The sequence below is a fragment of the Nothoprocta perdicaria genome, unplaced genomic scaffold (assembly GCF_003342845.1).
Source record: "Nothoprocta perdicaria isolate Ctin4 unplaced genomic scaffold, notPer1 scaffold_227, whole genome shotgun sequence".
Classification (NCBI taxonomy): domain Eukaryota; kingdom Metazoa; phylum Chordata; class Aves; order Tinamiformes; family Tinamidae; genus Nothoprocta; species Nothoprocta perdicaria.
The window spans coordinates 453631-466693 of NW_020455449.1; the positions used below are offsets into that span (position 1 = coordinate 453631).

Consider the following 13063-nt stretch of genomic DNA (forward strand, 5'->3'; position numbering starts at 1 on the left):
AAAGGTCTGACRTGTATATTTGTGGTAAGAAAATACAGACAAAAGCGGTAAGCAGCTGTACATTTTATAGAGGAGAACATGTATGCTTTCCTTTGCTGCAGTAGGTAACTAGCAGTAGCATATCCATCAGAAATTATGTTCTGAGCAAGAAGTTTGAAATGGAATAGCTTTGTTTCGCTTATTATTCTGATCTGTGAAGATCAGTGGCCTGTAAGAGCCATGTACCCGTTTCAGCAGTGCTCTCCTAGCAAAAAGATGGTGGAGAACCCTTAAACAGSCAAAGAACCACCCCTGTCACGATACGGAGGCTCTTTCATAAGATTAGAACTATCTGCAGCACCTTTCCCAYGTGCTGCAGGCTATAGTAGTTCCCAAATAAAACCAGGAGAAGACAGTTACTGTCTGAAGATCAGTATTTGTAAGATCCTGTTGGTAAGAAGTGACTCTCCCAAATTTCCGATCATCCTGYCATGGTAGAAAGAATTAGTAAGAATATCCAGCATAAGAGTTATCAAGCAATCTTGTGGATGTTCTACAGGTACACAGCTTCTAATCTTGTGATATGCTGAAGCAACAGAAGTTGCTTCAGTTCAGAATGATATATACAATATCATTCTGGTTGCTTTTAGATCTGTACTGAATGTACATCACTGTTTTTTTTCGTATATGTTTATTTGTAGTCATGTTTGGAGTGCTWTTAATTCAGCACATGGTATGTTAYACCTGCAGAGTACTTTAAATTAAGATTCTTCTCCAAAGTCATGTACGAAGGAAGGGTATTGTTTGTTTTTACCTGTCYTATTTTGTTTTTCAGGGCATATTTCCATCCAGCTACATTCACTTGAAAAATGCATGTGTTAAGAACAAAGGGTAGGTAAAATTTTCTCAATTCAGATATTTAAAGGTGGTCAGTAACTTATATCAAAGACCTTTTGCATATAAGGTGAACAAATTATTTTTATTATGCTATATCTTTAGCTTACTGCTGAAAGATGTGAAATGCTTGTCCTTAAATAATTTTTGCGCGGTCATATAATTGAAATGACATATTCTCTAAAGACATAGAGAGCAATTGAGAAGATTAGTCTGTATTAAAGAGAAAACAATTGCATGTTTTCTTACTATTGTTATTTTTAAAGATTTTTATATATATATTATATATAAAATATATATAAAATATATATAAAATATATATATAAACATTATTCTGTACAGGAGCTTACTATTAAGCTATTTTTTTATGTTTAGTCATTTTTCTTTAAGGACACCAGCTGTTCCATGGCACACAAGCTGGCATTTTACAAAAGAATCCTGCCAAAATAACATAGCAATTCAATAGCAAAATATTTCTTCAAAGCAATAAATGAATATAACTTTCTGTATTTCTTTAAGTAACAAAAAAACAGTATTTATTTTTGTAGGAGTGTCTTTGGAGCAGTGTCTTCTGTCCCGTTTCTGTAAAAACAGGTGTCAAAAAGGGGTGGCAACAGTTGTTGGCTGGGGTGAAAATGAAGCACACAAATAAATGTCATGGGTTGAAGGAACTCCTTGTAGGTTAATAGCCATTAATGTTGGTAGAAGTAAATATTTTAGTAGCAATAGTGTGCTTTGCAATGCTTCTGTGATACGTGTTCTTCTGCATATTACAGACAATTTGAAATGGTTATTCCCACGGAAGATTCTGTTATTACAGAAATGACGACAACTTTAAGAGACTGGGGAACAATGTGGAAACAGCTTTATGTGGCAAGTATCGGGAATCGTGTTGCTTTGGTTGAATACCAGCTGAAAAGACCAGGCTTTGTTATATATAATTATTTTTCATTTAGGGAGAAAAAAAAAGAAATTGCTGATGAAGATTTTAGACAGTTAGAGGGGTTCTTTTTTTGTTGTTGTATTTAACTATTTTTTCTTTTTTTTTTTAAACTCAGTATGCTTTTCTGCTCAGTGTGTCCTGGCCAGTAAATTAGTCAGAAAGGCTTCCCTTGTCACTTGTAGTCATTTACTTCAAAAGCGATAGGATTTTGAAAATGAGACAGGAGGCATCTGGCTGGTGTTCTTGAATCCAGAGATTCAACATGTGTAGAAACATGTGTAGAAAGGGTAAATGGATCATTTTAATATATGAGCGACCCAAGTGTACAATAAACATACAGAGAAAAAAATGATTTAGGAAARTGTAGTTAGTACTACATTTAAGAAATATACATTAAGAAATATAAGATAAAAGCATTTTCCAGCAAGCTTTTGTTCAGACAAGACATTAAAATGTCATAGTTGCTCTTAATATAGTATTGAAATAAATTGAGGTGAAAATAGGGGAAAATTTTCCAAAACTCCTTCCCATGGTTTTGATTTGATATTGGTTTCCTTTTGATTAGATTAAAAAAAAATCAGAAAACAAAACATTTTGGTACAAAGTCAAGTAACTGCAAGTCTGATATAAGGTTTTTTTCCATACCATCAATAAATTTTTGCATTTGAACTGCTAGACAGAAGGGATTTGAAGATGATGAAGTACATAATTTTCTAAGAGGAAATGTCTGCCTTAAAAATATCTGCCAAGAGAGAAGAGCTTTAATATTTATAAGTTCACTTTACCTTTTCCATGTTCTTTATTAGTAAGGCCAACATTTCTTTTGCTTCAGTCAATTTATCTTAATGCTTATATTTAAAATTTAAGAAAGCCTTAGGGGAATGTATGAAGCTTTAACAACTTCACTTCTTTCTTGAACAAAGAGTACCTGACAACTGGAGGAGTTCCAAGCTGCTTCCCCCAACCCTCTGCCCCAGTACGGGGTTTAGAGGTGATTGAAAGAGCTGTGATTGCAGAGTGGTTGCATAAAAATCTACGTGTAAGAAGACTCAGAAATTTCAAGTGAGAAAAGGGACGATTGTGTAACCTGGTCTGACCTTCTACATAACTAAAATCAGAGGGTTTTCTCTGTTAGTTGGTGCTTTGTGCGAAAGTGCTCTACTTCAGTTCAAGTAAATCCCTTAGCAGAAAAAAAAAAGTYATTTTTTCTTTTCAAATGATGAATTAAATATCTCTTAAGTTGTTCCAATTATTGGCTGCTTCTGCTGTTAAAAAATCTATCATCTTATTTACTGAGTCTTGTCCAATGTAATCTTCCAGCCAATGGATCTTAAGGTTCCTTTCTTTGCTGAAGAAAAGTTTAGGAAATCAGTGTAGATACCTTGTGGAAAGGGAAGATTATTATACAAAMTCTCTAGGTTGGCTGATAAGCTTATACTCATTTCCTCGTATATTATTTTATTCACTCATGGTGCTCATGTATTTATTTGCATCAAGATGCATGTTTTTCATGTGATCAGGCTCACTGGTTTGGAGCTCGCAGGACGAGGGATGCCAGAMGTGGAGGCCTCACTGCTGGGAGGGAGGTGGTTTCTTCATTGGCAGTGAAGAACTGACTTTGGCCTGGCTTCTTGCACACATTAGGAGCAGATTCTGTTTTGGATCTTCTGCCTTATTACTTTATCTTACCCTTAAACAAAGGCCCCATGTTTAAAAAACCTCTTGTTTTTCTTATCTGGAGATTTTATGGCTCTGGTTCTGTTCTYGATCTTCCTGTCATCTTCAGGTCTGTTTGTTTTTCCTCTTTGCCTGAATGAAGCCACACGTACGATGCCCTCTAGCAATGGACACACACCCTTCCTTATTCTGTCACTTCTTGTGGTGCCTATACATGCATTTTTATATTCCATTCACGCCGACCTTAGTGTTTCTATAACAAATGCCTACAGAAGGTCCTTCTATGAAACTGTTCCACTTTAAAGATGTTTAAAGTCTTAACTTTCTACTTAATTATCTTTAGTGGATTTGTCTTCTCAAATTTTACTTTGAAGCATTCTTTCTAGCCTCAACCATTCCTGTTTTCTGAACCCATTTTGTGTTTCCTGGAGCACTTCTGGACACTGGTCTGGAGACAGTTTTCTGGTAATAGCAGGGTGAGCCCCAAACACAGAGCAGCCCCAAACACATACAGAGCCCCAGACAGAGCAGCTATAAGCAGCTCTTCTCTGTGCCTGTCTCGGTGCCTCTGGCAGACAGACATCCCAATGCTCCTCCCATTTACCAAGGTCAGGCTGAGCCTGTGCTCTAGGCCATGAGGCCAGAAAATTTCACAAGCTCAGTTCCTGTGGAAGAGAACAAACTTGCAACACATCCCTGCAAAACTTGATGTTGGATGTCTTCCTAATGCCACCCTGAACCTTCAATAACCACTCACTGATACCTGATTTTCAGCCAGTTTAGGTCCTTTGGYTGGTGAGATGACACCACCACCATTCCTGCAGACATGCCAGCTGGGCCAGTGCAGTAGCCATAACTGTGTGTAATTTAGGTGATAAATACTGGCTGCGGACAGTGACATTGTTTCTGTTTTTTTGAATCTTTATCATCTTCYAAAACATTGAAGAACATTTCACACAGCCTATTCTGACAGTCAAGTCAGAGAATCTTGTTACATCGAGAGTACATGACTACCTTTCTGTTTTCCTGTCTGCCTATTCTAAATAAATTATACATTTCTATATCAAAGATTAGTTTTACATAAATCATTTGGAGTATTTTTTCATGYGGATTTTCATGTGGAGTAGTTTAGTTGAACAGTAGAGGTGTATCCGAGTGTAGTTACTTTATGCACTTAATATAAATAAGTATATTAGTACTCTTGCTTATCCTGGCACAAAAAAGAGCAAAAAGGTGATTGGCTTTGTGAATTGAACGACATTATATATTAAGCACTGTTGTTGGCATATCTGTTTGGCACTTTGAGATATGAATATCTCAAAACCAAACACATTGAAAACTTAAAAAAATGAAGCTGTCAAACATCAAAATGTTTAGTTTAATTGGGATGTTAAATATTAGCAACTCTCTCAAATTCAGTTGAATAATTTATTTAAGCAAAGCTCAATATCAGATACTAAAAAGAAAGAAATATTTTACCTGTACAAATGGAATCTTAATACAATAGTATCTGATGGAAAACTAAAAAAGGTGTCAGCCTAGTTCTCCATAACTTTCTTACAAAGTCTTTTCCATCTTTTGCTGCTAATTCCAGGGGTATTTTTATGAGATCTGATATTGTTTGTTTCCTTCTACTTAAAAAAACCCTATATTCCTATTCTTCTATCCTTTTTTTTTTTTTTCATTTGGCAACTTTTTTTCCTTAACTACTGTTACTATTTGGTATTCAAAATACAATGGGCTTTTTTCGCYGACAGAAGGCGAAAAGGAACAATAAATCAATGTCAATTTTAGAGAGTTTATGAAATAAATGAATGTGAAATAAAAAATGTAAATRAGGCAAAATGTTAGAAGCTTTGGAATTACAGTATTATTGACAGAGTYGTGATGTTCTAAATTAATTTTGGCTTTTTGTGTAGCCGCTGCCTTGTGTAGTTCGACTTCTGTTTTATGCCACTTCTTCATAGGAAGAAGGAAAAGGGAAGACGAAGTTGTCAGGATTTTTTGTCAAGAATAAGCTGAACATATCTGAATAAGAGTGTGTTTTTAACATTGTATGATACATCATTTAATGGAATTTGCATTAACTTCTTCAATCTAAAGATTGCTAGAATCTAAAATAGGTGAACAAAGAATTAAAATTACTATTATTTTATCCCCTACCACGTATGCATTCCTTGGCAGGATCAGCTTACCCAGTTGCGGTAGGTCTGATTATTTGTTTCTCTCGCAGAGAAATGAGGGAGATCTCTTTCACCGACTGTGGCACATCATGAATGAAATCCTAGACCTGCGAAGGCAGGTCCTTGTTGGCCACCTCACCCATGACCGAATGAAGGACGTGAAGCGACACATCACTGCTCGCCTCGACTGGGGCAACGAGTGAGTAAATGCAGCTGCAGTGGGAAGCAGCATAATCCAATTAGCATGTGAAAATTTCAGGCTCGTGGTAGAGTACATGAAACAAGGAACAAGCTTCTCATGGAGATTTTGACAGATATTTTTAACAACAAAAAATGAACGTCTTTCTGTAAAAAATATATTTTATGTGTATTAGTGCATGTGTATAGACGTACAGTTTCACATGGTGTGGTACTATCAGTGAGGGAGCTATGTTGGAAGTTTGTAGGTTCCTGTTAAACCACCTGGAAATACCACCTGGCCAGATTCTTACACGGGTCTGGTTAGCAGAGTTCCCTTGTCTTAACTGAAATTAAGCTGGCTGCCACTAGCTCCTTTTGGTTTTGTCTCTTGAGATTCATTTCACACCTGAGCATCTCTAACATGCATCTTGTACTGGGTTCTGTGCCTTTCTTCTACCTGAATAGCTAAGAAGAGAGCTGACCAAGTTGTATTCTGCTGATTTGGGGATAAAAGCAAACAAAGCAGATATGGTCATGTCTGTTTTTTAAACATCTTCTATTTCAAAAAATATCACTTCAGTATTGCTAAACGATTAACAGGATAAAGAGTTATAGAGATAAAAAATTAATAACGTAATGTGTGATAATTAAAATCATTTTTAAACCATTTTCCAAGTACACCTCACACAGTCTTTGCTATCATCCTGTGTAGTTTGGAAGGGCAGTAAGTTCATCACTGTGCCAGCTAGACCACACGTATGAAAAATAAGCACAGGAGGTTACTCTGCACTCGATAGCATTGCTGAAAACAGGGGTGCAGTTGAGCAGTGCCTTGACATTGGCAGGAAAAATGAAAACAGACTTGACTCTGGTCTTGTGGCAGTGACAGCTCAGGATCTTGTAATTATTTCTGAAAGAAATGCGAGGTATTTATGTTTAAGAAACATTAGGTTTGTGCATTGCTTGGCAACTGAGTAGGATGGACAATATGAAGACAGAAAGTGCTCCTATTAACACAGGCTTCTGCTGCTGAGCACTTTGAGTTTGGGAATGTGAGATAAGGTGAAAGAGACTCTGCTGAATTTAATTTTTTGATGGCATATTATGCAAGATATGCTTTGCAGTGCTTCATAGCTAGTAGAAACTTGATAGATTGACATTTTGCAAGCACATAAATAAATGGACTTGCGATTAAATTTGGCAGGTATGACTGCAGGTTAATATTCTGTATTATGCCTGACAGTCATTTCTTTCTCCCATCATGTTTGTTCTTTCTTTCACTCTTTCTTTTCTTTTTTTTCTTTTCGTGGAGGCCCTGAGGTTTATACAAAGATTGTCCCGTAATCTTTTTGCAGAAGAGTAAGTCTGATGAAGTGAACTAGAATCCTTCCTTTTGATTCCAGTGAGTTTTAGATTAGGTGCTTATTTGGAGGGTGGAAAAAAAAACAGTAGTCCTTCCTGTTCTCATTCTGTGAAAGGAATGGTGGAAGGAAAAATAGCAAAAAAAGCATGGAGGAAAGCAGAGTATATATGGTCAGTAATATGCATTATAACAGAATTATGAGGGGGAAGCATGAACACAGGAAAAAAAGCCTTTACCTGGACATATCCCATTCAGTATTTTGTTTAAATTATCTCTTTTTCTAAAAGGTATTAAACAATTTTTTGCAGCTTTTCATCCTGAAGGAATTGAGATGGATCRTGTTAGAAATAGTAAACCAAGCCTTCTCCCCGCAACCAAATCCTTACATATGAAGGAGCTTGTTACGTGCTGTTTGCTGSTTGTTTCACGGAAAGACACAGAAAAAACTCATATTAAAAATCTAATCTTAGTGATATTTTTTATATTTTTTTTGTCTTGCTCATTTTTCCTCCCCATTTTCACTCCCTATAATTCCATTTCTGGCAGATCAGTGTGGTTAATTTGCTACGAATTATTGGAATGTTTGCATCAAATGCCAAATATAGCCAAGCTTTGAGAAGACACCACTAGTAACTTCTTTGGCAAGGCTACAGTAATTTTTGTCCTGAAAGGACAAAATTGGACGTTTTGTCCTGAGTCAGGCACAGGGAGGGACACCAAAACTCGCTGATGCTGCTTGTCCCTAAAAGTGCTTGGTKGAAAGGACTTTCATTAAGAAAGGAATAGGAATATTTACTCTCCTTTCTACCTTACAATGAGTTTTTCCTCTTGCACACTTTCTGAGCACTTGGTCCTATTTCCAAACGGTTGTTTTCAGCCTATATTTTATTAAGTTAAACTCTGACTTAATGCAAAAGTCTTCAGCAACAGTATTAACTGGCTGTTAACAGCCTTCTGCAGCTGCTGCTATCAGAATGACTGATTACGTAGAAGAGCAGAAGAGCCTCTCCCCTATTTGTGCTAACCCAAGGGGGTGCAATGGCTTTTGAGAGGTCATCTCTTTCTAATCTTTCAAAGCTTCCCCCCCCCCCCCCCCCCCCTTTTCTCATCTTTTAAGGTTTTCTGAAGTCAGCAGCAGGAGTCAGGCTACCCGTTTTATTCTCACTCTTATTTTCAGCACAGCATAAGCACTGAAGTTTTATTCCTCTTGATTCAAGTTTACTTCATTATTTAATGTATGGGATACAGCGAAGGAGCTTTGCCATCCAACCCAAGTTAAAAATATTTTGATATTTTGGCATTTGATTTGGTATTTTGGCATTTATGGTATTTTGGCATTTGATTCCTTGTTGTGTTATTTTTGGAGTTGTCATGCAAAATGACAATTTTTTGTCATTAGTTAAATGACAAAACTCTAGCTCTTACTAGTCAAATTGTAATATTGCTGCAATAGGAAAGCTGAAGGCATGAAATTAAAAAAGAAATCGGAGAAGATTTATTTTGATAATTTTACAAAGTGAAGAAAAGGGAGGAGTCATCCATGAACAGTGAATGCAACTAGAAGAAACACATCAAAAATATTGTATAATACCAGTTAACATCTTCACCGTTGGAAGGAGTGTTTTTGTTAAATGTGAATAGAAGTAATAAGTTAYATTTCTTGTTGCCTTTGTATGAAGAAGTTGATTACCTACTGTTACTCCACATGCCTTACCTCTCATTATTCTGCTCTTCTTGTATAGACAACTGGGACTTGACTTGGTTCCAAGAAAAGAATATGCTATGGTGGATCCTGAAGAGATCAGCATTACAGAGCTCTATAGACTGGTATGTGAATATAATTTCATGGTAACTTTCTTCTACTTAATTTAAAATGCCTTTTTGGATCAAATACATTGGCACTTGATAATGGATTATACTATTATATAAGAAGGCCTCTATTTAGCAAATACACCTAATTCTGTGGGGATGTTTTGATTTGATATCAAGCGTGTTTGTACATGCATGTGTCTTCAGCATAATTATTTGTTAATACTTCTATTTTCTGATGTATTATTAAAATTATGACTGTTAGGATAAATTTAATCATCAATAAAAGCTTATGAGATAAATTTTCATTAGTGCTATAACTAGGCTGCAAGTCTCTTTGGTAAGATTAGTCAAAAAGTAATAATGTACTCCTGGTACAATTGCTGTCACTGCTAATTGCACTCGCTTACTGGTCTATTCAACTGCATTAATGGGGATGTCAGTTAAAGGGAAGAAGACAGTTCTCCTTTGGATGTGTAAGTCTGCTCTGATGCAGTGAAAACAGTCCTGGTATTTCTTACTCTTTTAATCTTCACCAAGGTCTAACAAAACACTCTAATAATTTTTTTCTGAGTTTTAGCTCACATTTAAGTACTTCTGTAGATACAGTAATACATTGCTGAGCTTTATTTAAGATTAAACTTGTATTTAAACTATGGTAACTCATGAGTATTTAAATGCATAATATAGGACCAGGAAAAATAAGATTGCTACGATTCGCTATGGGGCTCAAATGATATACCYGATCATTTTTAATTTTTGGTAAGTTAAATTGTTACATTCAGTAGTAGTAATTTGTTCTGGAATCAATATACCTTTGGGCAGGTCATTCCAGGAGTAGATTTGTTTTTAAAAAAAACCTATCTCTTTTTGTTGAGATTATTAAGACTGATTCAAACTGGCTGTTTTGATGGTATCTTTAGATGGAGCACCGTCATCGAAAGAAAGATACGCCAGTGCCTGCCAGTAGCCATCATCTTTTTGTTCAGATGAAGAGTCTAATGTGCTCCAATCTGGGGGAGGAACTGGAAGTAATCTTCTCACTCTTTGATAGTAAAGAAAATCGCCCAATCAGGTAACACTTTTTTTCACCGAAATACTGATTTTTACATAAGTGGTATCAATGTGTGCTGAGTGTTTTGATTTAAGTAATAAATCTTCACATTTAAAAAAATGCAGATTGTCAAAAACATTTTTTTTGCTGCTTTTTGTAATTCGGTTATTATCCTTAATAGTTTGTTGTTCCACTGTAGGTTTGAATAGTTTTTTTCTCCACCTTGTTTTCCCATGTCAATTCTCAGTTTTGTTTCTGGATGGGAGCATGTTTATATGTATGGATATGGATGGATATTAATTCTGTGAGCTGTAGATCATTTTTCAATATCTGTTTTCTTCTTCTCACCTAATCAGTGCACATTCAAAACTCTTAAATTTCTGGAAACTGGAGCTGTTGCTTCCTCTGTAATGTTTATGAAAATGAATTTTCCTAGGTACATGAAATTGRTAGGCTTCCCTTGGTCAGTGAAATMCGAATCTTTTTATAATGGGAGCAGTTCAGTGCACTTCAGTGAGGAGGAACCTGTACTTCAGTGAAATTGTTTAGATCAAAGAATTTGGTTTTGACTTCTTTCAGCTTGGAGCTGATCCTCTAACCATTCTCCTTGTACTAAAGCTGAAATTGTGACCAACCCCCCCATAACCTTTTAATTTTTAGATATTCACTAGTTACCTCTATATCTAGCATGTTCCTGGCCAAGAGTCAGGACCTAGGAGTGAACAGGAATAAAAATGCTATGTGCTTAGTGAATAGGAGCACAGGAGAAGAGTGAGTTTGGTGGAAGAACCATTTAAGTTCCTTTAGAGAAATTGGTGAGGAAGGTGGAACGAGCCAGAGCAGTGCTCAGTGCTTGTGCACCAGTTGTGGGACACTGGCTTGCAGATTCTCACTGTGAATATGCAGGTGATAGTCACTACACTCTTCTCGGCTTTCCTYGTTATAGGAAGAACATATTTTGGAGGCAGCAAGCACTTTTCTTGTGCTTTAAGCCTTGCTTTGAAGTAAGAAAAACACAACAAAAAACATTTTAGATAAGATAGCTCACAAATTCACTGAAAGAAATATCTGCCTGATGACCTGAGTGCAGTAAGTTAGTAAGTGTTACTCCAAATGCATGCAAAGCCACTGCTTTGAAAAAACTCTCATTTTATACATGGTAGTAGGAGTTTGGAGGCCCATATGGAAATTGGTTTGAATGTGACAAAATGTCCGTGGTCTGTAGATGGACAAGATAGCTAGCTACTGCTTTGACTGAAGGCACAGAAATGTGCCTTCTTGTAGACTCGGATATAGTGTTTGTTGTTGATCTGATCGAATAGGACAAAAATTGATTTTTATTGTTAATACGCAAGTTGTAATAGCAGCTGTAATAACAGCTGCTAAATACAGGCTGTTCAGATGTACACATTGGACATTAGTCACCAAACCCTGGGTTCCTGTTGTTTCTGCGGATGTAATGTGCATTGGGCAACATCTCCCATGTTCCTTCCAGGGAATGACACACAGGTGATGAATTTAGGAGAGTGCTTCAGACCCTGACAAAAAACAATTTGTGTGCTATGGATTGTTGAAAACAAGGTTATGGCCGTAGTGGTGGCATGAAAGCAAATGGATTGGATTTCATGTTCACATGAAAGCACAAATTCTCGAGCTGTTTGTCACATGCTTGCTGTGGTCTRACCTCTCGTTATTGATTCCTGACTCCAGTGTCTGTGTGCAGCTGCTTTATTATATGTGAACTTCCTCATCCCGTTACTGACAGGCCTCGAAGCTGCCCATTGCCATGAATCCAGACTGCTTCGGAGCAGGGAGGAGTAACAAGGTGAACTCTGTGCAGGCTGTTTGCTACCCTCCATAGAACACCCTCCTTTCCCATTCCCAGAGAAACCCACCAAGAAGAACGAACAAAAATCCTTCAACATGCTGAAAAAAATTAAAACTGATAGTTTTCACAAGAACAAATAAAATATATGCTGTATAACAGAATTAAYGGGGATACAAAGGTATCCAAGCTGGAGATTTGGTTGTTTTTTCCTGAGTGTGAAAACGGGCCTGAAGTCTTGCATACGTATTGTGTRTGCAGTGATATGTGTATGTGTTTTGTTTAATATAGGCTGACCAGGTATTTCAGAGGTCTTCAGGCCCTCACTACAGCTGAAATGAGCAGCCTTAGAAGGGAGATGGACATGAGAAAAGTTTGTGTGGAGATGGACGTGGGAGCAGTTTGTGTGCGTGCTGCTGTGGTTGCTGCAGTGCCATAGAAGGCCCAGGCCTGACCAGAACCAGCCCAGTTCTGCACTGCGGCACCACAGGTGATCCAGCCAGAACCAGTCCAGTTCTGCGCTGCGGCGCCAGACGGGATCCAGCCAGAACCAGCCAGGGCCGCCTGTGATCCGGCCAGAACCGGCCCAGCTCTGTGCTGCGGCGCCAGGCGCGATTCTGCCCCGGTCTGGTGARAGGGAGGGCCAGAGCTGTGCAGGGCCCGGCCTTGAGGTCTGTCGCGGCTCGCGGCGTCAGAGCAGCTCTCTGGAGTTCCTCAGGAGCTCTCTTGTGGTCTCCTAGAAAAATCTGATGAAAATCATAGATGGAATTGTGGTTAACAGCACAGAGGCAGTTAAGGAGATAAATGTGTTAAATCACTTCCTGAAGCACAATGATCCCTGCTTCAGAGTAGAAGAATATTAATGTGGGTAACTTGACATGAACTTCTTTAATTTGTTGATTAGGTATTTGAGTTTTTTTTTTTTTTTTTTTAAATTGATGTGGACTTTGTTGCTCTTTATCTCCAGGGTCAGTTCTGCAAGCACTGTACACATGCTAAACTTTCCTCCAATGCGCCATTCCTGCCTATTTCAGTTAGGCAGTCTGAAGTAGAAGCTCACAGGTGTGTTGCTCTATCTCGCTGTATGTTCCTGSACAGGTTGCAGGAACATTTTCATGAACTGAGTGTATATATTACTGATAAGACAAGGTCATTC

General features: G+C 37.5%; 1 protein-coding gene across 1 annotated transcript in view; it reads left to right on the forward strand.

Annotated features, from left to right (window-relative positions):
• DOCK4 (dedicator of cytokinesis 4) overlaps positions 1 to 13063 on the forward strand; it is a 181472-nt gene that overhangs the window by 42974 nt on the left and 125435 nt on the right. Inside the window, exons 4-8 of the mRNA XM_026039279.1 lie at positions 815 to 870; positions 1650 to 1746; positions 5727 to 5875; positions 8962 to 9046; positions 9952 to 10103. Of these exons, the coding sequence (XP_025895064.1) occupies positions 815 to 870; positions 1650 to 1746; positions 5727 to 5875; positions 8962 to 9046; positions 9952 to 10103 (539 nt within the window). The remainder of the gene's footprint in view (positions 1 to 814; positions 871 to 1649; positions 1747 to 5726; positions 5876 to 8961; positions 9047 to 9951; positions 10104 to 13063) is intronic.